This window comes from Sus scrofa, chromosome 18 (assembly GCF_000003025.6).
Source record: "Sus scrofa isolate TJ Tabasco breed Duroc chromosome 18, Sscrofa11.1, whole genome shotgun sequence".
Taxonomy (NCBI): Eukaryota; Metazoa; Chordata; class Mammalia; order Artiodactyla; family Suidae; genus Sus; species Sus scrofa.
In genome coordinates this window covers 3,150,653-3,171,740 of record NC_010460.4, presented here as the reverse complement: position 1 = coordinate 3,171,740, position 21,088 = coordinate 3,150,653, and the positions used below count along the sequence as shown (strand labels likewise).

At 58.9% G+C, this 21,088-nt stretch overlaps 1 protein-coding gene across 1 annotated transcript in view; it reads left to right on the top strand.

Moving 5' to 3' along the window:
• The window catches only part of DPP6 (dipeptidyl peptidase like 6), a 757,367-nt gene that overhangs the window by 734,105 nt on the left and 2,174 nt on the right, over positions 1-21,088 (top strand). The window contains 9 exon segments of the mRNA XM_021079151.1: positions 2,990-3,088; positions 5,492-5,561; positions 6,355-6,494; positions 6,497-6,548; positions 15,893-15,947; positions 18,711-18,822; positions 19,566-19,624; positions 20,316-20,388; positions 20,501-20,574. Coding sequence (XP_020934810.1) covers positions 2,990-3,088; positions 5,492-5,561; positions 6,355-6,494; positions 6,497-6,548; positions 15,893-15,947; positions 18,711-18,822; positions 19,566-19,624; positions 20,316-20,388; positions 20,501-20,574 — 734 coding nt within the window.

The window sequence follows — 21,088 nt, the reverse complement described above, 5'->3', positions numbered from 1 at the left end:
TGCCCTCTTTGAATGCAATTACGGGAACAAATAAAGTGGCTTAACTGAAGTCCCCGGTGGGCCAGCCAGCTCTCTGCTGATAAAACCAGCTGTGTGGGCAGTCATGAAATGAGAAATCTAATATTTAACGAAATTTAATAGTCTGATGCTTTGGCGCCTTTCTGGGAAGGTGGGATTTCCATACAGAGAGACTCTGCGGAGGCCGTGCGATCGGAACACGCGGGGCTCCCCGGCCCGGGAAAGCGGGGTTCCGGTGGCCCGTGTGTGTGCCTGCTCACTCCGGGCACACATCAACCTGCGCCTGAAGCGTCCCCTCAGGATCAGCATTGAGGTTGCTGGTGTCAGAAACACTAACCCCAAGGCTCCCAAGGGAAGAGAAGGTGATAACAGACCTTAGAGGGGGTTCCGGGCTATTCACGGGGACACATGGTCGTCGCCTCGGCCCCACTGGAGCCCCGCCCGGCCCCCCAGAAGCAGGCGCTGGTGCTGCTTCTCTGACAGCACCGGACTCATCCTCCTTCTTGTTGCTGAAAACTTTCATCCTCCGCTCCCACGAATCCCTCCTGCTCACGAGCTCCCGTTTCTCCGGCCCGACCCACCTTCTCCCACCCCGAGGCCCTGGCCTGTGTCTCCCCGCCCCAGGCTGATCTCCAGGCGGGCCGAGAGGTCCAGATCGCAAGCCCGAGACCCTGCGGGGGCCATGCTCCAGCTCCTCCCCTAAGCGCTTGTTTGGGGAACCTCAGCGAATTTCCTCGGTTCCCAGGATTCATGAAATCGTCCCTGGGTGTCCCAACACCCAGTCAGTCGTTTAATGAAAACGGGCTGCGGTTTTGTTTCGGTTTTTGCTTTATGCGGGAAGCAGTGGTTACTAGTCAGGCCCCAGCTGCTCCAGCTCTTACCACCAAGAGGTCTGAACGCCGGGACCCTCTGAGAGCCTTCGGGCTTTCTGAAACACCCAGCAGGCCCTCCGCCCCTCCAGTGTCCTCCGCCGTCGCATGCCCCCTTCCTCCTGGGGCCTTGAAGGGCAGAAAGACTTCAGTCAAAACCAGCCGTGGCTGCGGGGAAGAGGCCTCATTTCCAGGGGATGAACCAGATTCCCACAAATGGGTCTATTCATGTTCCTGGAAATTAGGGTACGTTGTCCCTGGGATGGGGACAGCCAGGCGAATGGCCACATCTCGTAGAGCTGGGGTTAAGTGTGCCTGGAGAGGGTGCCTGAGATGGATGGTCAGGGCATCTCTGTGAGGAGGTGACATTTGGCTTGATGGAGGAGAAGGAGCCAGGGACAAGAGCTCCAGACACAGAGCACAGCAAGTGCAAAGGCCCTGAGGCAGCCAAGAACTTGGAAGATGCTCTTTTCTTCACTAGCTTGTGGGGCTCTCTTAATTTTCCTGCCCTGTACGTGTGGAGAGAAATGGACACTAAGCAGTTGCCGTCTCCTCTGTGTGTGCCTGGAACCCTGTGTTTAGGGGCTGAGGGCATTCGGACCCCAAGGAAGCCAGGGTCATCTGTGTTCTGAAGAACACGGGCTGGCGGTGGGGCACGCCCTGCCATGCTGGGGTTGGGCCTCCCTTCCCCAGCTTACGTGTGTGACCACAAGGAGAGGGTGCCGTCCCTGGGCTGCGTCTTTGGGTCTCGGACCTGAGGTCACGTCTGCCTGGACCTCAGTGCACCTGTCTCATGGACACAGCTGTCCCTTCCAACTCTCTACAAAGGGCAGAGTCTCCTGCGTGCCATGCGCTGCTCGGCCAATGTATAATTTTTTAAAGCTCTACCTATTTGAAAATGAGCTTCACCATGTCTCCCCTCACATTTTCACTGATGCCAAATGCCCAAATAGTGCCCGGCGGCTTGTGAAACATTTTGTTTATTTGCACATCGTGAGCTCTGAGGACTTTCCCTGGCCTCTGCCCCCGGGGAAGTTGGCTGGTCCTGTTCAGGGGCCTCCCTGGACCCCTGAGTATGCTGATAGAGCAGGTGGCTTTACAGATAAGACACTCAGTGCTGGAGGCCCCCTGGCCACGAGCGACAGTGAAGCTCCAGGGCCCGCGTGGAGCGGACACCTGAGCTGTGCCCGTGGCTCCTAAAGGCCATTGTCACGGGGGACGGTTGTGAGGTCAGTTTGTTCTTTAAAATGTTCTCGAATGTTCCCAGTGACTTGTGGAGCCCAGGGTAGAGCCCCTGGAACAGGACGTTTCCAGTGGACCACGAGCTGTCCCAGGCGGGGCTGGGATGGGATGAGAGGCAGGAAGAGCCCGGGTCCTCTTACCTGCCGGGGGAAGGAGGAGCGGGAAGGGCCGCTTCTGCGGGAGACCAGTGCAGTGGGCGGTGGGGGGAGACAGTCACCGCAAGAGCCTGGGTGACTCGTGACAACCTAAGGGACACGGAGCCAGCACGTCCAGGGTGTCCAAGGTCAGGGTCGAGCCGCCTCTCTGACTCGGAGGGAGGCAGCCCAGCCCGCTGCACGCAGATGTCACGGTCAGCTCAAGTGACCGTCCAAGCCTTGGTCTCCACGGTCAGACCCCCTGGGCTAAGGCAGGAAATCCGAATCCATCCACTCTCCCTGAAAACATCGCAGAGGTCCCTCTCAGCTTCTCCTTTCCTCAGTGTCCCTGTGGCCGTGACCCTTGGAAAAGCACCGTTCTGTAGGCACGAGGTCGGTCTCCCGACCAAACACACCCAGAGCGATTCGTGTGTGAGACACGCGCTGGGAGTGAGAATCTCGGGGGCGGGGGGGCAGGGCCCCGATGCCATGCAAGACCCCACTGCCGGCCGCCCAAGCTCCTGATCTGAGCCAGACCTCCATCCCCTCGTCCTGGAACCCGAGCTCCGTCATAGTCTCACGCCTGCGGCTCTGGGTTCGAGCCGCGGAAGCAGCCATCCTGTGCTCCAGGCCGGATGCGGGAGGGAGCAGCAGGAGGCCCGTGGAAACCCACAGCTTCAGCCAGTGGTGGCTCAGCCTGAGCGCGTCGTTTTCTCTCCCTTTCAGAAATGTTTGACCTGGAGACAAACGAGCACGTACAGAAGGCCGTAAACGACCGACAGATGCCCAAAGTGGAGTACAGGAAAATCGAGATTGACGATTACCGTGAGTGCCGCCTCCTCTCCTCTCAGAGGGAAAGCCGGGAGTCCCCGCTGTGGTGCAGCAGTAATGAACCTGCTTAGTACCCATGAGGACACGGGTTCGATCCCTGGCCTCGCTCAGTGGGTTAAGGATCCAGCATTGCCATGAGCTGTGGTCTAGGTCACAGATCCTGAGTGGCTGTGGCTGTGGCGTAGGCTGGCGGCTGCAGCTCTGATTCGACCCCTAGCCTGGGAACCTCCATGTGCCACCCATGTGGCCCTTCAAAGAAAAAAAGAAAAAGAGGGTGACAGGGAAACTGGGACATGCACAGATGCCGCCGTCAGGGCCGAAAATGAGGGCTGGAGAGGCCCGCAGGAGGGAGGTGGCACTGGGACCTCTCCTGGGGGTGCCGCTGAGGAACAGCCTGTGGCTCTCAAGTCCCAGCCCTGCCGAGCTGCTTTCTGCAGAGACCCTTCTGGTACAGAGAGCCCAGGGCGGAGACTTCCTCCTCTAAGAAAGGGGAACGCCACAGGAACAAAGCGGCTGCCCATGTGGATGGCATGGCCCGACTGGTCCAGACTGCCCTGCAGAGCCTGGGGCCCTGGTACTCAGGACAGATCCAAGGTCGTGAAAGGGAGCCCCCGGAGTAACTGCGTACCTTCATGCTTTCCTTTGCCTGGGGAGAACCACGGGCAAGAAAACAAGTCGAGTTTAGATTGGTGGGGAGGGGGGAGGGGGGAGGGGAGGGGGATGAACCAGCAAGCAGCCTCCAGGTGTCTGCCACCCCCTCGTGTTTGTTTGCAGACCTCAGGCAGCCCCGTAATTGCGGGCCCGAGGAATGAAGAGATGGGGTTCCTGCATGGGAGCCTGCACGGCGCATGCTCCGTGGGGCCCGCCAACCCCCAGGGTCACACTTCCGCCTCCTGCCCGCCGCCCCCCACGCCTGCGCCTCTGTGCCCATCAGTCAGTTTTTCTGAGCCCTCCCTCAGAGTTTTCTCCCGTCTTCTACTTCCTGTCACTGCCGTTGAGGCCAGATCCGTCCTTTACAAGATCCCGACTCACCTCCCAGCCCAGGTCCCTCCTCCGCCCGGCACACCGGCCATCCCAGGGCCGTTTCCCAAACCCCACACACGAACGGGTGCCTTCCATCCTCTCGTCCAGAAATGCAGAGAAAAGCCCTTAGAAACAAATGACCACCCCCACCCCCATTCACCCCCCCCCCCCCCACGGCCACGTGACTCCTCCTTGCGGGTGAATGGGATCAAGATGCACAGGGAGCAGGTGCAGCTGCGTGGGGGGAGGGGGCGGCCGCTCATCGCCCCTTTGGGTCCCAGAAAATCTGGACGATGTGGCCCGACCGACCTGTTTTTATCTTATTATGCTTTGGTTTTCATTTAATGCTACCAGAGGCTAAGGCTTTCCTTAGGGAAGCCGTCCATGGGCGGCAGGAAGGCTGTCCGAACGTATCCAGCCGCTTGTGGCCAGAGTCTGCCCGTGGGCTTATCAGTGGCAGAAAGCAGCCCAGACCATGTTTTATGGATAATTCAGTGATAAAGGCTGGGGTCCCTGGGCCATTGATCTAATTTGCAAGCCATTAACATTCAGCCAGAATCAGTAATAAGACCCAGGTCAGAGCAGGCTGCTAAGCTAGCCCCCCGCCTGGGGTGTAGCTATAGTAATTGTACTGAAAAAGCCGCTAATTCCAATTTAATTGCTAATCTGGGCTGTAGTTAACATCAATAAACAATTTCTGACTTGGGCGGGAAAGTTTGTCTGGGGAAGGACAGAAAAGGGTGATGAGGGACCCCTCCCCAACCTGGCTGGGTCCGGGTTGCTAAGGACCAGACCTGAAGGTCCTTTGCCCTGGGAGCCAGCCTGTACCAGCTCCCTCCTGCTGCTTCAGGACAGCCAGACCTGCCCGGCTCACCCTGCAAACCAAACACAAACCAAGCATAGCCCCTGGCTTTGCAGAGAGGGTGCCCACAGCTCTCAGCCTCTCCCCCTGGGTCACTGCCCCCCGCCTCACCACCCCACCCCGCCCTCAATCTCCGCCTCTCCCTGTCCCCACAGCTCCCCAGTATCCATCCCACGTAATGCGGGTTGCAGCAGTGCCATGCTGTCTTAGGGACTTCTTTTCTCCCTGCCTAGAATCCTACCTTAGCAAGCGCTTACAGTCGTCCAGGCTTTTCTGTTTTTCAACGCCTCTTGTTTGCAAGGTTGCATTGAAGCTTCAGATGGAGAAAACTAAGCCTCAAAGAGATTGAGCGCTTTGCCCAAGTCCAGAGTGAGCCCATCACCCCGTCTGCGGAGGTCCGTCTCCTGCCTCCAGGGGCGCTCCCCGAGGCAGGCACACCGGGGCCAGTGCTCACCTGCCCTCCCCTCCCTTCCTGGCCCCCTAATGCTGCCTTGTGCTCTGTTTCTGCCTAGACTTGCCCGTTCAGATCCTCAAGCCTGCAACCTTCACCGACACTGCCCACTACCCCCTGCTCCTGGTGGTGTAAGTACCCGGGTGAAATAGGACCAAATGCTTAGGAAGGGAGAAAGCAGAAGCGTGAAAACTTAGAACAATTTAGCATGTTCTTTCTGTAACTACCAGTGCCCCGGATGTTGAAGGAAGGCAGGCCCTGTGTCTCCTCGCCCCACTCATCTTGGGGATTTGAGACACTGAAAGCAGGTCTTAGATCGGACTCCATGGGCCCGGCTTCAGTGGCTGGTCAGGGGACCCAGGGACCCAGGGATGCAGGAAGGCTGATGGGCTCTGGGGAGCCAGCCACATGTTTATAGGAAGGCCACCTCAAACAGGCTCTGCTTCCCCTCAAACCAGAAAGGCAAGAACGCCTTCACAGCAGCTGCTGCTAAATGGAGCTGGTCACTCCTGTGATGGGGCCAGACAGACAGCCTGGGAGACGGAGCCCAGGAGGGAGGGGAAGCCTTCGGGCCACGTGGGAAGGCAAACCCAGGCCGGGGAGAGAACTTGTCAAAGCTCCTATCCCCAAGAAAATGCCCTTTGGGGACAGCGACCTTCCCAGTGCCCTTGTGCTTGGCACGGCTCTGGGAGCCCTCCGTTTCCCACCACACTCCAGGCAACAGGGCCTGGGGTCTGGAGTTGGGCAGGTCGGCTGGGGGTCAGGGACCCCTCCTTGGGGGGACAGCTCCCCGAGAGAATCATAGGACCTGGTGACCAGGGGTCATGGGTCCCTCCTGGGGTGGGGACAGCCCCCTGGGAGAGAATCATGTTGGACCAGCTGCTGCCCTGAGCAGCCTCTGCCAAGGCCCGCCTGTCTCTCCAGGGACGGCACCCCGGGGAGCCAGAGCGTGGCTGAGAAGTTCGAGGTGACCTGGGAGACGGTAATGGTGAGCAGCCACGGAGCCGTGGTGGTGAAGTGTGACGGCCGGGGTAGTGGCTTCCAAGGGACCAAGCTCCTGCATGAGTCAGACGGAAGCTGGGCTTGCTGGAGGAGAAGGACCAGGTGGAGGCTGTGCGGTGAGCACCCTGGGCGGCGGGGAGTGCGGGGGGCAGGGCTCCGATCAGGAGGGGGCATGTCCTGCCTGGGCTGTGCCAGGTCCTCTCCAGATGCGTGCTTCTCGTCATGCACCTGCTGCCTGTGATTTGCTCGTGCTTACAGAATCCTCTGGGCAATTCCAAAGTCGGTTTCTGCTAGGTCTGTTCTCCCCAAGGCTTGGATACCGGTTTTTGCTCAGCCGGGTGACTTGTCTGTTTCGCTGTCGAAACCAGGTGCAGAGACCATGAGGGGGCTCCTCTCAGCCTCCCGGCCCTGTGGTCACCCTTGCCAGTGTCACACACGTCTTCACGGCTGGTCACAGGGGAGAGCGAGAGGCCGAGGCGTGGGAGGGGAGGACGGAGGCCGGAGAGGGACGTGAGTGGGGCTGGAACCCTGCTCAGGGCACTTGCTCCTGAGAAAGGACCCTCTGCACACCCCGAGTCCCACGCGGCAGGTCAGAGTCCTCGCTCAGCCCTGGGGACCCACACTTTTTGTCCCGTTGTCCCTTCGCTTCCCAGCCCTGAGGCAGCAGGACCCATAGCGTGTCCCAGAGAACAGGAGGAGACTTAGCACAGGAAACAGAGGCTCAAACCTATCATGGAACTTCATTGTTGGCCTGGGGAAAAAGACGTCAGGCACCTGTGCCAGGCTGACGCCCCGCTTGCAGGTGCGGTGACACAAGTAGAGTTTTCACGGTTTGACGGCACAGCGGACGTCACCCCGGGTGCAGCTGGACCCACAGACTCTCGTGCTCGGGGACAAGAAGGGCGCAAAGCAGGGTCATCACGTGCGTGGGGGTAGGGCTGCTCGAGGCTGGACCCCAGCCTCTGAAGAAGGTGGATGCACAAGCGCCCAGGTGACGAAGTGTTTGTTGCCCGAAGGACCGTGAGTGAGCTGGAGCTCCCGTCGCCTCTGTCAGCGCAGATGTGTGCTGTGTAGGTTTAAAAGGTTTCCCTTTACCAACTTGAGAAAACACTTTCTCTCTTGTTTTTAAAAAGACCAAGAGCGCGTGGTCCTCGGTAAGTAACTTTTAGGTGGACGGAACCTCGAGTCAGGGAGTGAACAGTGGGTCCCCTCAGGGGACTGGAGCTGGTGAGGGGACCGGCAGGGTGCCCAGGCCCCGTGTGCATTCCCCGCAGAGACGGGCAGGGAGAAACCGGGGCCTGGAGAGTCTGGGAAGGCGTCTGTTAGGAGTGCTTCCACCTGCACGTTAACAGCAGCTCAAGTGCTTTGCAGGTATGGAGCAGTGCTGGCTCTGGGAGTCCAGAGGGATGGCGGGCCTGAGGCTGCTTGATCCAGAGACAGTGCCACCAAAGACCCGGCTCCCGCCATCTCTGCGCTCCGCCGGGCACCCGGGCTCAGCCTCGGGCTGAGTGAGTCTCCTCATGCTCTCAGCATGGCTGCCAGAGCACCTGCAGCAGACTGAGAAGGGAGCCCGGTCCAGAAACTTCCAAAAGGATGGGAGGAACCTCCCCACATGCACCCAGAAACCTCCCCTGACGTCTCCCTACGATTCCAGAGCCAGAACCATCACCACCCCCAGAGCCCACGACAGGGACAGCCCCCTGAGACCCAGTGGGCAGAGGAGGGAGGGTGGGTGACAGCACAGCTGGGGACAGAGGAGCAGCAGGTGGTACCTGGCCAGCACCAGCCTGTGTGCCCCAGGGCCTCCTCAGGAGAAGGGCGTGGGGCTGGGCGTGGGGCCCCCTCAGCGGGCAAGCGGGATGCCCTCAGTGGTGATGACAGAGCCTCTGCCCACGGGGCCTCCCCTGTCCTCCTCACCTGCTGCCACCTCCTGTCCCTGCCCATCCTGGCCTGACACCTCCCAGAGAAGCCTAGAGGAGACCCTGGGTATGGGCACAGGGCTGAGCAGGGGGACGAGCGGGCACAAGGGTGATCCGCGCTCATGGCATCTCTAAAAATCAGGGATCGGTCAGCCAGCTGTTCAAAACAGGACAGAACCTGAGTCAGCAAAACAGCAAATAATGTCAGCTTCTAAGCCAGTGGGGCTAATTTACAGCAACAAGAACACCAGCCCTGGCCAAGCTTGCAGCGCCAAACAAGGAGACCTTCTAGGAAGCCGACCCCCAAGTGCCTCAAGCCACAGAAAACTCCACTAAGCCTTATTTCAGATCTGGGTCTGATTTGCATTCATCGAAAAAGGAAGTAGCCCAGGGAGTTCCCACTGAGGCGCAGCGGAAATGAACCCGACTAGTATACTTGAGCTCACAGGTTCGATCCCTGGCCTCGCTCTATGGGTTGAGGCTCCAGCACCACGGTGAGCTGTGGTGTAGGATCACAGACACAGCTCGGATCCCGTGTTGCTGTGGCTCTGGTGTAGGCCGGCAGCTGTGGCTTCAACTCTACCCCTGGCCTGGGAACCTCCATATGCCGTGGGTGTGGCCCTAAAAAAAAAAAAAAGCAAGAGAAAGAAGTAGCCCAGTTTTACCAGTTTAAGAAACCCTGAGACCAGCCCCACAAGGCTGGGCAGTTCTCCAGACTTCCTCCTCCTCCTGCTTCTGCCCTGCAGCCCAGTGGTCGCAGCACGTCCCTCCCAGGCTGAGGCCCGAGTGAAGGAAGGTTGACCCCAGAAGGGAAGCTCTGGGCCCGGCTGGGGGAGGGGTGGCTGCAGGAGCACCTGGAGCAGCTGCCCGGAGGGGCTCTGGGAGGAGGTGGCTCTGGGCCAGGACCCCACCCTGGAGGGTTCCTAGGCAGGAAGTGAGAGGTGGGCGCTCCACACAGACCATGTCGCCAGCGAGGATCAAGGCGAAGGAGGCACAGCCTGGGCTCGCTGACACGCACCTCGTGGGTGGGCCGCGGAGGGCAGAGGACACAGAGGTGGGGCGGGGTGCGGGGAGACCCCCATCCCAAGGTGCCCTCTGAGCAGCAGGGTTCCAGCCGGGGGTGTTTAGCAAGAAGGTGGCAGGTCCTCTTTGTTCTTCGGAACCATGATTCTGGCAGCAGGGCAGCAAGAGTCCTGGCAGAAAACATTCCAGTGGGTGATTTTTTTTTTTTGTCTTTGGCTGCACCTGCGGCCTCTGGAGGTTCCCAGGCTAGGGGTCTAATCGGAGCTGCAGCTGCCGGCCTACATTGCAGTCACTGCAACATGGGATCTGAGCTGCGTCTGCGACCTACACCGCAGCTCACGGCAACACAGGATCCTTAACCCACGGAGCGAGGCCAGGGATCGAACCCATGTCCTCATGGATATTAGTGGGCTTTGTTACTGCTGAGCCACAATGGGAACTCCTCCAGTGGGTGATTTGAGGAGAGATAAACAGCATGGGTGTCTGCAAAGGCCTGGCAGGGTTAGGAAGATCGGGGGCTGGGGCCTGGCGACCTCAGGAGCAGGAGGCCAGCCAGGGCTCTCGGGGTCCCTGAGACAGGAACTGGGGGGCAGCACGGCACCATGGAGGGGGCTGGACAGGGTGTTTCTGGGGCAGAGTCAGCAAGATTTGCGAGCGAATGCCAAGATGGACAAGCCGGGAACACAGAGCTGGACAGAGAGTTCTGTGACCTTGGAGACACTATGCCACCCATCACGCAGAGCAGGACAAGCCTACCCGCCATGTCGCCCAGCAGGCCCCTCTCCGCCACGTCAGTCTCTCATGGGGAGGTTCCCCGACTCTGAAGGCACTGAGAGTGGCCGTGTGGTCTGCGACACCGGCATCACATAGGGTCCCAGGAAGCAGGACCCAAATGCCCTCAGCCACGCGGAAGGCGCGTTAGTGCAGGCGGAGCACAGCAGGGCCAGAGCCGTCAGACCACGGGGCGCAGACCCGAGAAGGACAGGCCGGAGGAAGAGACCGGGCTTCTGATGCCAGCTGGGCTCGCGGCATCTCTACTGGGCTGATGGGGAGCCCAGAGCCAAGGGGTCCAGCCCAGGACCCCAGGCCAGTCACTGGCGGGGACAGCTTGAGCCCCGGGGCCACGTGGAAGGTTGGAAGGTGTAACCGCCGGTGGCCATCAGGCAACTGCAGCCAAAGGCCAGGTCTGTCCTCCACCTGAGGGCTCCGAGGGGACACAAACCCATCACCTCTGTGGGCTCCTCCTGGACCCGCACCAACAGGGCTACATGGTGCCCGTGGCTTCACCAGCTCAGGCCCTTCCTCCGGTTCCAGTGCTCCTGTGGGTCACAGCACAGAGTCAGCGCTGCCACCCGCAGGTGTCAGCCCACCTCGGCTGGATCCTCCATCCTTGCTGAGCCTTGGGCCATCCCAGTGAGAAATGTGCTCCGAGAGCTCCCGTTGTGGCTGAGCAATAATGAACCCGACTAGGATCCATGAACACTCGGGTTCAATCCCTGGCCTCACTCTCTGGGTTGGAGAGCCAGCGTTGCCATGAGCTGCCGTGCAGGTTGCAGATGAGGCTTGGATCCTGCGTGGCTGTGGCTATAGCTGTGGTGTAGGCCGGCAGCTGCAGCTCTGATTCAACCCCTAGCCCAGGAACCTCCATATGTATGGCCCTGAAAAGGAAAGAAAAAAAAAAAAGGCTCCAGCCGCATCAGCCAGGCTCCTTCTTCCCCAGGCTCCATTGTTCACCAGGAAACAACCACCACGTGGGATCCGCCTGGCTGATTAGTGCAAATAAAGCAGCAAGATAATGCAAATATTGGATACGGGAAAAAACAGCTTTCCTTGGAAGACTCCAGAGGCCTTTGCAAGTGAAGGTCATTACCAAGATCCAGAAGTGAGGCTCCAGGTGGTTAGATGGAGGGGCCACCCGCAGCCGTGGAAGCAGGGCTGAGGATAAAAAACCCGAGACGTTTTACAAATTGGAATGGAGCCCAAGACCCGGCCCCGTGTCCTTGAGATGCACGAGGCCCCCTCTACCTCCGGGGTCTCCGAACTGCCACATGGACCCCAGCAGGGGTGGTCTGCCCCCCCCCAGCCGTGGGGCAGAATTCCTCCAGGGTGACCATCCCCCGCCCCCCCCCAGATAATCCCAGGGGCATGTCTGTGTACCAGGGATTCGGATCCCGAGGAGAGAATTCAGAAACTTGGGGAAATGTATGCATTGTTCCACGGGTGTGGTCATGTGGTTGGTGAAGTCCGGCCTGTGTGTGTGTGTGTGTGTGTGTGTGTGTGCATGCGTGTGTGCATGCACGCGCGTGAGCACACATCAGCTCCTAACCCTGGCAGACACGACTGGAAGGCGCCTGGCTATCCTGTGATACCCCCGCAGTGTTTGGGGGCTTTGTGTGTGTGTGTGTGTGGATTTAACATTTTTTATTTGTAAATACAAATAATCTACAATTTGTTCTTACGGAAAAACCTCATTCGTACCTACCATTGAGTTATTTCTGGAGATCGTGGCAGCTGTCACCTGGATGGGACAGATGGCCCGGAGCTCTTTAATGGGGGGATGATAACGTGTCAGCTTGGAGAGATCTGAGTGAGAGGCTCCATGACCTCTGCTTGTCATTTGAAAACTCTTCTAGAATAATACTTTCAGAGGCCGTACTTTCATGAGAAGGACGTTTAGCGTTACAAACATGATCACTGGCATTTGGCTTTTAGCAAGAGACAAAAATGATAAAAACAGCTCTTTTTTTTTTTTTTTTTTTTTTTTTTTTTTTAGCCGCACGGTGTTTTTAAGAAGCAGGAGTTCTAGAATACTGAGTTCGTTTCCTAGGGCTGGACCAAGGTGTGGGCAGGGCTCTCACACCCGGAGGGGATGGTCCTTCTTTGCCTCCTCCAGGCCCTGGTGGTTGTGGCCGTCTTTGCCGTGTAGACCGTCCCCCCCAGTCCCGAATCGTCGCCCGCCCAGCTGTATCGTCCCTGTGTCTCTGTCTCTCCTCCTCGTAAGGGGCCACCAGTCACGTTGGATTAGGAACCTGCTCTACTGTGACCTGATCTTAACTGCTTACATCTGCCGTGGTCCCTGTCGACAGACAGGGTCACACACTGAGGTTTGCAGGGGGCAGAAATGCAGCGTATTTCGCAGAATTCAACTCACAACAACAGCGGAACTCAACCAGGCAAATTCCCTTGCGCCCCCAGCCCTGCTTCCCAGGGGATCCACAGCAACCACACTTCTTCATCAGGTGTCCGCCTCCGAGTTTCTGCACATAGGTGTCATCACACACCATTTCTCATCGTGTGACTTCCTGTCGCAGCAGGTCGGGGTTCAGCTGGGCCACCTCTGCCCTCCCCGTGCAGCCCCATCGACGGCCCGGTGAGCTCCGCTACCCCGGGCACAGGATGGCTGGGTGGATGGAGCCCACCGCGGAGCCAGGCGGTCCATTCTAGCCCGCCCTTCCCCTGCTTTCCTGGAAGTGTTGCTTTGTCTTGCACTTGGTAACTCTGTGCCCTTGCTCATATTTCCAGCTGTCCCTGCCACTCGGGCTGCGCCCAAATGTTTACCCTACAAGTGGTCTGTTCCAGCGCCTTTGCCTTGAGCTGTAGCCCCGTTGCTCCTGCTGCACTGGGACCAGGTGTCGGTAGGGTCACTTTGATGCCCATTCACAACTTGCCTACACGAGATTCTTTGTCAGAGACCCACAGATGCGTCTCCTTGTAAATTTGCTTTTTCCCTCCTACATCTAGAAAACACCCCAGCATGTCTGCCTTCTGTTCCCACATTCGAAGTTACTGTTCGTCTTTCAGAGAAAATCCACCCAGAAAATCCTTTCTCACTGGAAGGGCCTGGCATCGCCCACCGTCTGGTGTTGCTGTGAGAAAACCCACGTCACTGTCTTTGCTGACCCTTGGAGATGGCCTGTTTTCAAAGGAGGATCCCCTTTGCCCTGGGCCTGAAATGTCAGCCCCAGATGTGGGACTTTTCAGTCTAGGAAACGATTGGTCTTAGGTCTTGGAAAGTTCTTTTTTTTTTTTTTGTCTTTTTGCCATTTCTTGGGCTGCTCCCGCGGCATATGGAGGTTCCCAGGCTAGGGGTCGAATTGGAGCTATAGCCACCGGCCTACGCCAGAGCCACAGCAACGCGGGATCCGAGCCGCGTCTGCAACCTACACCACAGCTCTCGGCAACACCGGATTGTTAACCCACTGAGAAAGCGCAGGGACCGAACCCGCAACCTCATGGTTCCCAGTCGGATTCGTTAACCACTGCGCCACGACGGGAACTCCCTCTTGGAAAGTTCTTACTCGAATGTGTTGGGGAATTTCTCTTTGTTGTTTCTTTCTGGAACTTTTCTTGTACTGACTGATGCTTCTGGGTTTATCCTCAGTATGCCTTTTCTCTCCTGTTTTCCAGGCATTCCGCTGAATGTTTATTTTCAGGTAGGACCCCTCAAGTTCCTAGGCCTCTCTCTTCACCCGAGAACAAGCTACTCCTGTCTTACTGGTTCCGTACTTTTTTCTAGCTCTCTTATTGATGGTTCTCTTCTGGTCGCTGCATTATCTCTATTCCTCTGGGTTCCTGAATTTTTCCAGGGTTTTGTCGTTGCTGCTGTTGTTGTTTGGGTTTTGGTTTGGACTCTCTCATCTGGAAGATTCCTCATATTTCTGATGAAACGTGGCTGCTTCTTCATTCGTAAGAGAGCCGCTCACGCAGGTGTCAGTTCTGTGCCCAGTGTGAGCAGCCGGCAGGTGCGCTGTGCCCAGGGCGGTGGAGGGCTTCCAGTGCTTCACTGGGGGGAAGGTATGTGTCCTCCCCAGGGCGTCCCTCTGTGCAGCCCAAGCAGCACATTCAGTCAGAGACACCTGTCGGGTTTACTTGTTGCAACCCTGCCCCTCCCCACAACTGAGACTTGGGAAGTTGGGGTGACATGTCTGAAGCTCTCATAGCCTCTTAGTAGCTGGACAGGAACTGGACACAAGACACCCAGACTCAGTGAGAGTGGAAGCTTCTGAAGGCAAGGCCCATGGCCTAGGGAGCCTTGGTCCCTAAGACTTAGCCCTGAGTCCTTGCAGATGGCACATGCTTGAGGGATGGGGGAAGGGGGGGATGTGATGGACCCGTGTTCCTGCTCCCACTGGTGTTCTAAATGGAATCAAACCTACATCAACCCCAGAGCAGACATGCATGAATCAATTTTCTGCAAATAACCTGGGGAAACCCGTTGCAATAAAATAAACAATAGCCCACGGTTGTCGCTCAGTATCCACGGGGACTGGTTCCAGGACCCACACGGATCACACAGGCCTCAGATGCCCAAGCCCCTTCTATGCAATGGCAGGGTATTTGCACAAAACCATCGCACGTGCTCCTGTGTACTTAAGATGCAACCTGGGGCGTAAATGTGATATGAACAGTTCTAAGTACAGTGTGAGTGCTGTGCATGGGGTTGCCGGCGTGCAGCACATTCAAGTTTTGCTTGGATTTTTTTTTTCAATATTTTCTATCTGCAGTTGGTTAGATCTGCAGATGTGGAAGCTGTGGGTACTGGGGTTGCGGGGGTCGGGGTCAGGGGGGTGACTATAATCCAAGTACAACATTTTTATCATCCCAAGAAGTCAGGGACATTGCTGCTCTGAGCTGGGCCCTCCCACCCCTGTCTGTTTGCCAGAAGCGCTGTTCTAACCATGAAGGGCTGGCAGTGTCCTGGGACTGGGGTCCTTGGGCAGCTGGCACAGGAAGGGCGGTTATAAATGAGGGGGTGGCTTGAGGAGGTAATGGCCCGGCCCTCTCGGAGCAGTAGTGACAGGAAGCTTGATGGAAGGAGGCTTGGTGGCGGTGGCAGATGTGGGGGGCGACTGGTAGGCTCAGCAGCCGTCATCCGCCAGCAGGCTGCGGGACTCCTGCTGCTGAATTAGGGTCCAGGAACCAGAACGCCTCCAGTCACGGCGGGGAGACAAGGGACCAGCAGGGTGAGCAGGTGAGACACCCGCAGGGTGAGGCAGGAGCCAGGCAGCCCAGCCTGCAGCCCCAAGCTGGCCGCGTCCCCGCAGGGCCCCAGCAGGAGTGATTCTGCCGCCAGACAGGCCCAAGACAGGGACCCCTTCCCAGGAGTTGGGAACCAAGGACACTGCAGGTGCAGGGGGGTCCCAGTGCCCTGGCTCAAAGCCCTGTGACACCCAGAGTGCCTTTGCTCCTGGCTGGCCCCGGAGGACCCTCCCCGAGCCTGGGTGGCTGAGAGTCACCCGGTCCCAGGAGGGGCAGATCCACGCACGCAGGCCCGAGAGTCTGCAAAGCAGCCCCTCTGCCTCGTGCTAGAGGGTCTCTCCACAGGCCGTTCCACAGTGACCTCAAGGGCACTGTGGTTTCTTCCGTGGGCGTGCGGGCTCAGGATGCACCAAGAAGGGCGACAGCAGTGAACAGTTCTGTTCAACTCCAGTGCCTCCCTCCTTGAAGTGGCAGGGCAGGGCCGCAGGGGCCAGGGCACGGCCGCGACCCGCACTGACGTCTCTCCTCTGACCTTGCAGGATGATGCTCAAAGAGCAGTACATCGATAAAACCCGGGTGGCCGTGTTTGGGAAGGTGAGGCTGCCGGCTCGTGTTTGAATGCCCCCCTGCTCCGGCCACTGACCTGCTCCATCACCCAGGACCAGTCGTCATTTCCCGGGAACGCCTCTGGTCCAGTCGTGTGCAAGCAGTTGTTTTTCAAGCGAGATTTTCTTTTTCTTTCTTTTTTAAATTTTTTATTTATTTATTTATTTATTTATTTTATTTTTGGTCTTTTTAGGGCCGCCCCCACGGGATATGGAAGTTCCCAGGCGAGGGGTCCAATCAGAGCTGTAGCCGACGGCCTGCACCACAGCCACAGCAACGCAGGATCCGAGCCACATCTGCGACCTACACCACAGCCCATGGCAACGCCCGATCCTTAACCCACTGAGCAAGGCCAGGGATTAGACCCGCATCCTCATGGATACCAGTCGGGTTTGGAACTCACTGAGCCACAACGGGAACTCCTGTTCAGAGAGTTTGGATGTTGAGTGATCCCAGCACAGGGAGCCCTCAATGACCAGCTCCTGTGTCCATGTTTCTTTTCAGATTATCTGGAAGGAAATCTAAAAATAAGCCTGGTCTTTGTGGGAGTGGACCTAGGCCCCTAATGACTTTCAGACGCCAGCCTGCTGTGCTTCTCAGGAAGGGGATGGGGGAGGCGGGGTCTTTATGTCTGTCTTTGTGGCCATGGTCACGTTCATTCACTAGCCAGGGGCTGGGGCATGGCTGGGATCCAGGTGCAGGCAGGGTCCCCTCCCGTCCCCTGGCACCCTCCCCCCATCGTTAGGCTGCCTGGACCTGTGACCTCCGCATCTCAAGGCAGGAGCACAGTTGGACAGGGGCAGGCCCGTCCTCCCTCTGAGGGACCAGACCCCACACAGTCCCCTGCAGTGACATCCCTGCAGGCGGAGGTTTGGCCAGGTAACCTTAGGAATACGACATCGTCCCCTCGGAGCCCAGCGCTCCGTGAAAGCCGCATGCATCCTGTGGGGGTGCCAGAAATACGTGCTGGACCTCCACGGCTGCACGGGAGGACAGGCCGGCCCGGACCCCGAGTCCAGTCTGAGCAGGCAGAGGCCCACCCCCTCCTGGGAGGCCTAGAGCCAATTGGATCCCTCACGGCGTCACCCTAGGTGTTGGCACTTAGCCCACGTCCCCACGGAAAGTCACTGCCCCACAGACTGACCGCTGGCTCAAGGGGGGCGCCCAGGCCCGGTCAGCCTCTGTCCAGTCTTGGCGCTTCCCCGGTTGCACCATCTCATCCTGGGAGCTCAGCCTCCCACCTCTGGCTGCAGCCAGGGCGGGCACCTGAATGTGGCCCGGCACAAGGACCTTTCCAAGGTCACCCTGGACACAGATGCAGTGTCACTGGGCCGTGAAGAGGCTTCCCAGGCAAGGGGTTGATTCAGCTGAGGGTGCTGTGTCCCATCCGCCCTGCGGAACGCAGCTCACACCCCATCCCTGAGACAGCGGAGGACGTGTGCCCGTGTGTGTGTGTGTGCGTACACCTGTGTGTGCATGCACCGTGGGGCTCTTTGCTGCCCCCCTCCAGTAGCCACCCTGCCCAGGCCCCCGCCTCTTTGAATAGCGCCTCAGGCAGAGGTTTGTGGATCCCGCTTGCAAGTCTCCGTGGAGGAAGTCAGCCGGTTTCCTTTAGCTGCTGAGTGTCCCGTGCTCTTTCTAGTTTTTTTATGTCACTTCCATGAGCCGGGGAACAGTCGGGCTCCGTCCCCCTCACCCCGAAGCACAGGACCTCCTGGGGCCGCGGACCCAGCAAACCGCACCCCACCCCGCAGGACAGGGCAGCGCCACCCCCTCGCTGAGCCCCTGGAAGCCGGAGGTTCCTGAGGCAAAGGTGCTCAGCGCTTCTTTAAAAGACTCTTCGTTTGGAGCAGTTTGGAGAGAATTACCCCCCCACCCCGCATGCGCAGCCCCCCACCCCTGTTTGGTGCCTTTGTCACCACTGATGCCCTGAACTCCGACAAGGAAGGCGGCAGGGAGCCCCGTGCGAGGATGCTGGGCTGGAGGGGACCTGACAGCGCCCCACACTCTCACAGCGCTCCTGGCCCACACTCACACCATCCACACTCATGCCGTCCACACTCACACTGTCCACACTCACACCATCCACACTCACGCCGTCCACACCCACGCCGTCCACAGTCACACCGTCCACAGTCACACTGTCCACAATCACACTGTCCACACTCACGCCGTCCACAGTCACACCGTCCACACTCACACCGTGCACATTCACACTGTCCACACTCACGCCATCCACAGTCACACTGTCCACACTCACACTGTCCACACTCACGCCATCCACACTCACGCCGTCCACAGTCACACTGTCCACACTCACACTGTCCACAGTCACACCATCCACAGTCACACCGTCCACACTCACACCGTCCACAGTCACACCATCCACACTCACACTGTCCACACTCACACCATCCACACTCATACTGTCCACACTCACACCGTCCAGTCACAACGTCCACAGTTACACCCGTCCACACTCACACTGTCCACAGTCACCATTGCTTTTCATCCTCATGTGACTTGAACACGAGGCCCCACGAAGAGGGCTGTTTGCGTCACATTCTATTCCTTTGGAAAAGTGTTTGCTTTTTATCTTTTCACCTGCCTTAAAAACAGTTAAGCTTACATTTTTTAAAAAAGAAAAACCTCCCTGACCGTGGCTGCTGGACTCACGGACTGGGGGTGGGAGGCCGTCTTCCTGAGCGGGTCCCTGACTTGCTCACCCGTCTGTCTGCCGCTCTCGCCCAGGATTACGGCGGCTACCTGAGCACCTACATCCTCCCGGCCAAGGGCGAGAACCAAGGCCAGATCTTCAGCTGCGGCTGCGCCCTCTCCCCAATAACAGACTTCAAGCTCTACGGTAAGGGCCCCCGCCCGCACCCCGCACCCTGGGAGGGGAGGGGAGCTGTCCATCCACTGATGCCCCTGAGCCACATTCGAGGGGACGCCCAGAAGCCGCAAGGCCGCTAATGGCTCTGGGAGTCGTGAGCAGAAGGGAAGGAGGCGTCCTGCCACCACTGCCGCCAAGGGCTGCCCTTCCTCTCTGACCGCAGAGCGGGCAGGGGCCCTGTGCCGGTGTCTGCCCGGGCGGGTGGGGGTGTTCGGAGCTGGGGGCGGGGGAGCCGCTGCTCTCACCTGCCCGCAGCACCTGCCCACAGCACCTGCCCGCAGCACCTGCCCGCAGCACCTGCCAGCTTCTTTCCATGATCAGGTCCTCACCCAGACCCTGGGCCTGGGCCAGGGAGCCGGGAGGACGCAGACATAGCGGACTTAAAAATAAGGCATTTCTGATGGAAACGTCCTGTTGGTGGTGGTTCCTGCTCCCGAATGTTGACCTGAAGCGTGTGTTTGTTTAAAACGCCGATCAAGTTTTGCTGACTGACGTTTCCCTGTGCGTTGAAACCCCGCCACCAACCTATTGCAAGGTCACTGTGGTGCTGTCTGGTTGTCCACATAAAGACCCAAGAGGGTGACATGGTTTTTCAGAAACAAAAGGTCACCACACAGGTGGAAGGGAGCCCGCCCTCCGCCCGGCCCCAGGGCGGCCCCCGAGTCAGACAGGGCCGAGGCCCGTGTAACGCTCTCCCCTCTGCTTCTGTCCAGCGTCTGCATTTTCCGAGAGGTACCTGGGCCTCCACGGACTTGACAACAGAGCGTACGAGGTAGGTTTGCGCGACCGCCCCTTGGCCGTGGCGGAATCGGATGGCGTGGGCCGGCCGCTCTGATTTGCTCACCGCCTCCCTCCAGCCCCAGCCACCCTGTCGCTCCCTTTCCATGACCAGAGGTCACGCTGAGAAGACCTCTGGACCCCCCTCCACCTCCCTGAGAACTGGGTGACTGTGACTGTGACCGCTCCTGGTCGGTTGCCCATCCTGGAACCGAGGGATGAGGAGGAGAGCTGGGAAGGCCTTGGGGTGGAGGAGGCTGTCCCAGGACCTGCAGGCTCCGGTGTGAGTGGCCACCGCCTCCCATCCTCGCTGTCCCCTTGGCCGAGCGCAGATGTCACATGGGGCATCTCCTCACCTGGCACCGCAGAGCCTAGAGCCCTGCTGCAGGCAAGGCTGCCGCTTCCAGGCTGAAACCCCCTTGGACCCTGGGACTTCCTGTCACCTCCCTGTGGCATCGGGTGGAAGGATGGCCAGGGCCCCCTGCAGGGGGAGGAGACCCTTTGTCCGACTCCCTTCTCTCTGCACGTCCCTCTTCCTGAGGGGCGCCCAGGCAGGGAAAGGGGAGGCTCCTGGATGTGCTGTGCGTCCCACAGCAGGTGGGACCCCCCCCCCCGGTCAGGGCTCCAGGGTGCACCCCGCTGCCTGCCGCGGGTGCTAGCTCTGTCCTCTCTCCCCGCGTGTGCAGATGGCCAGGGTGGCACCCCGGGTGTCGGCGCTGGAAGGGCAGCAGCTCCTGATTATCCACGCGACCGCCGACGGTGAGCCCCCGCCTGACGCGGCCGCTGTGCTTCGGGCAAAGCATCGCCCTCAGTGGGGTTACGGGTTTTGACAAACAGGTTCCTCACTCGCCTCTCTTCTGTTTTTCAACAGAAAAGATCCATTTCCAGCACACAGCAGAACTCATCACACAGCTCATCAAGGGAAAGGCTAATTACAGCTTACAGGTACGAGGCACACCTGCTCTGCTTCCTGGAGCAGTCCTGTCCATGGAGCCAGAGCCGAGTGGTACCCAGGCCATGCCACTGCCACACACTCCTGTGTCGTGGTCATCGGCAGCAGGGCTTGCTTTTCCTGCTCGCTAACGGTAGCTCGGTTCTGCACGGGTGTTTTCGCCCCGGGAGAACGCTGCCACCGCCCCACCCCCCCCCAGGGGTGAGCAAGAGCGGGCCCCACACCCCACAGGCGATGGAGGTGGGCCCCTGTCCCACGAGGACGAGCACGGCCGTGGCGGGTCCCGAGCCTCTCGCACTAGCTCCCTCTGCACAGCACACATCTACTGAATACTGGCCGGATGTTCCAGAATCATCTGTGGCTCAGCAGTAGTTAAAGAGCCCTGCTCTTCCTGAGAACCAGACCCATGGCCTTGCCCCCCTTGGCATCAAGTGCTGACCCAGCAGACCAAGTCCAGGGTCTTTCCAGAGATGCATGGTGCTGCTTCTGGAAGCTTCTTCCATCTGC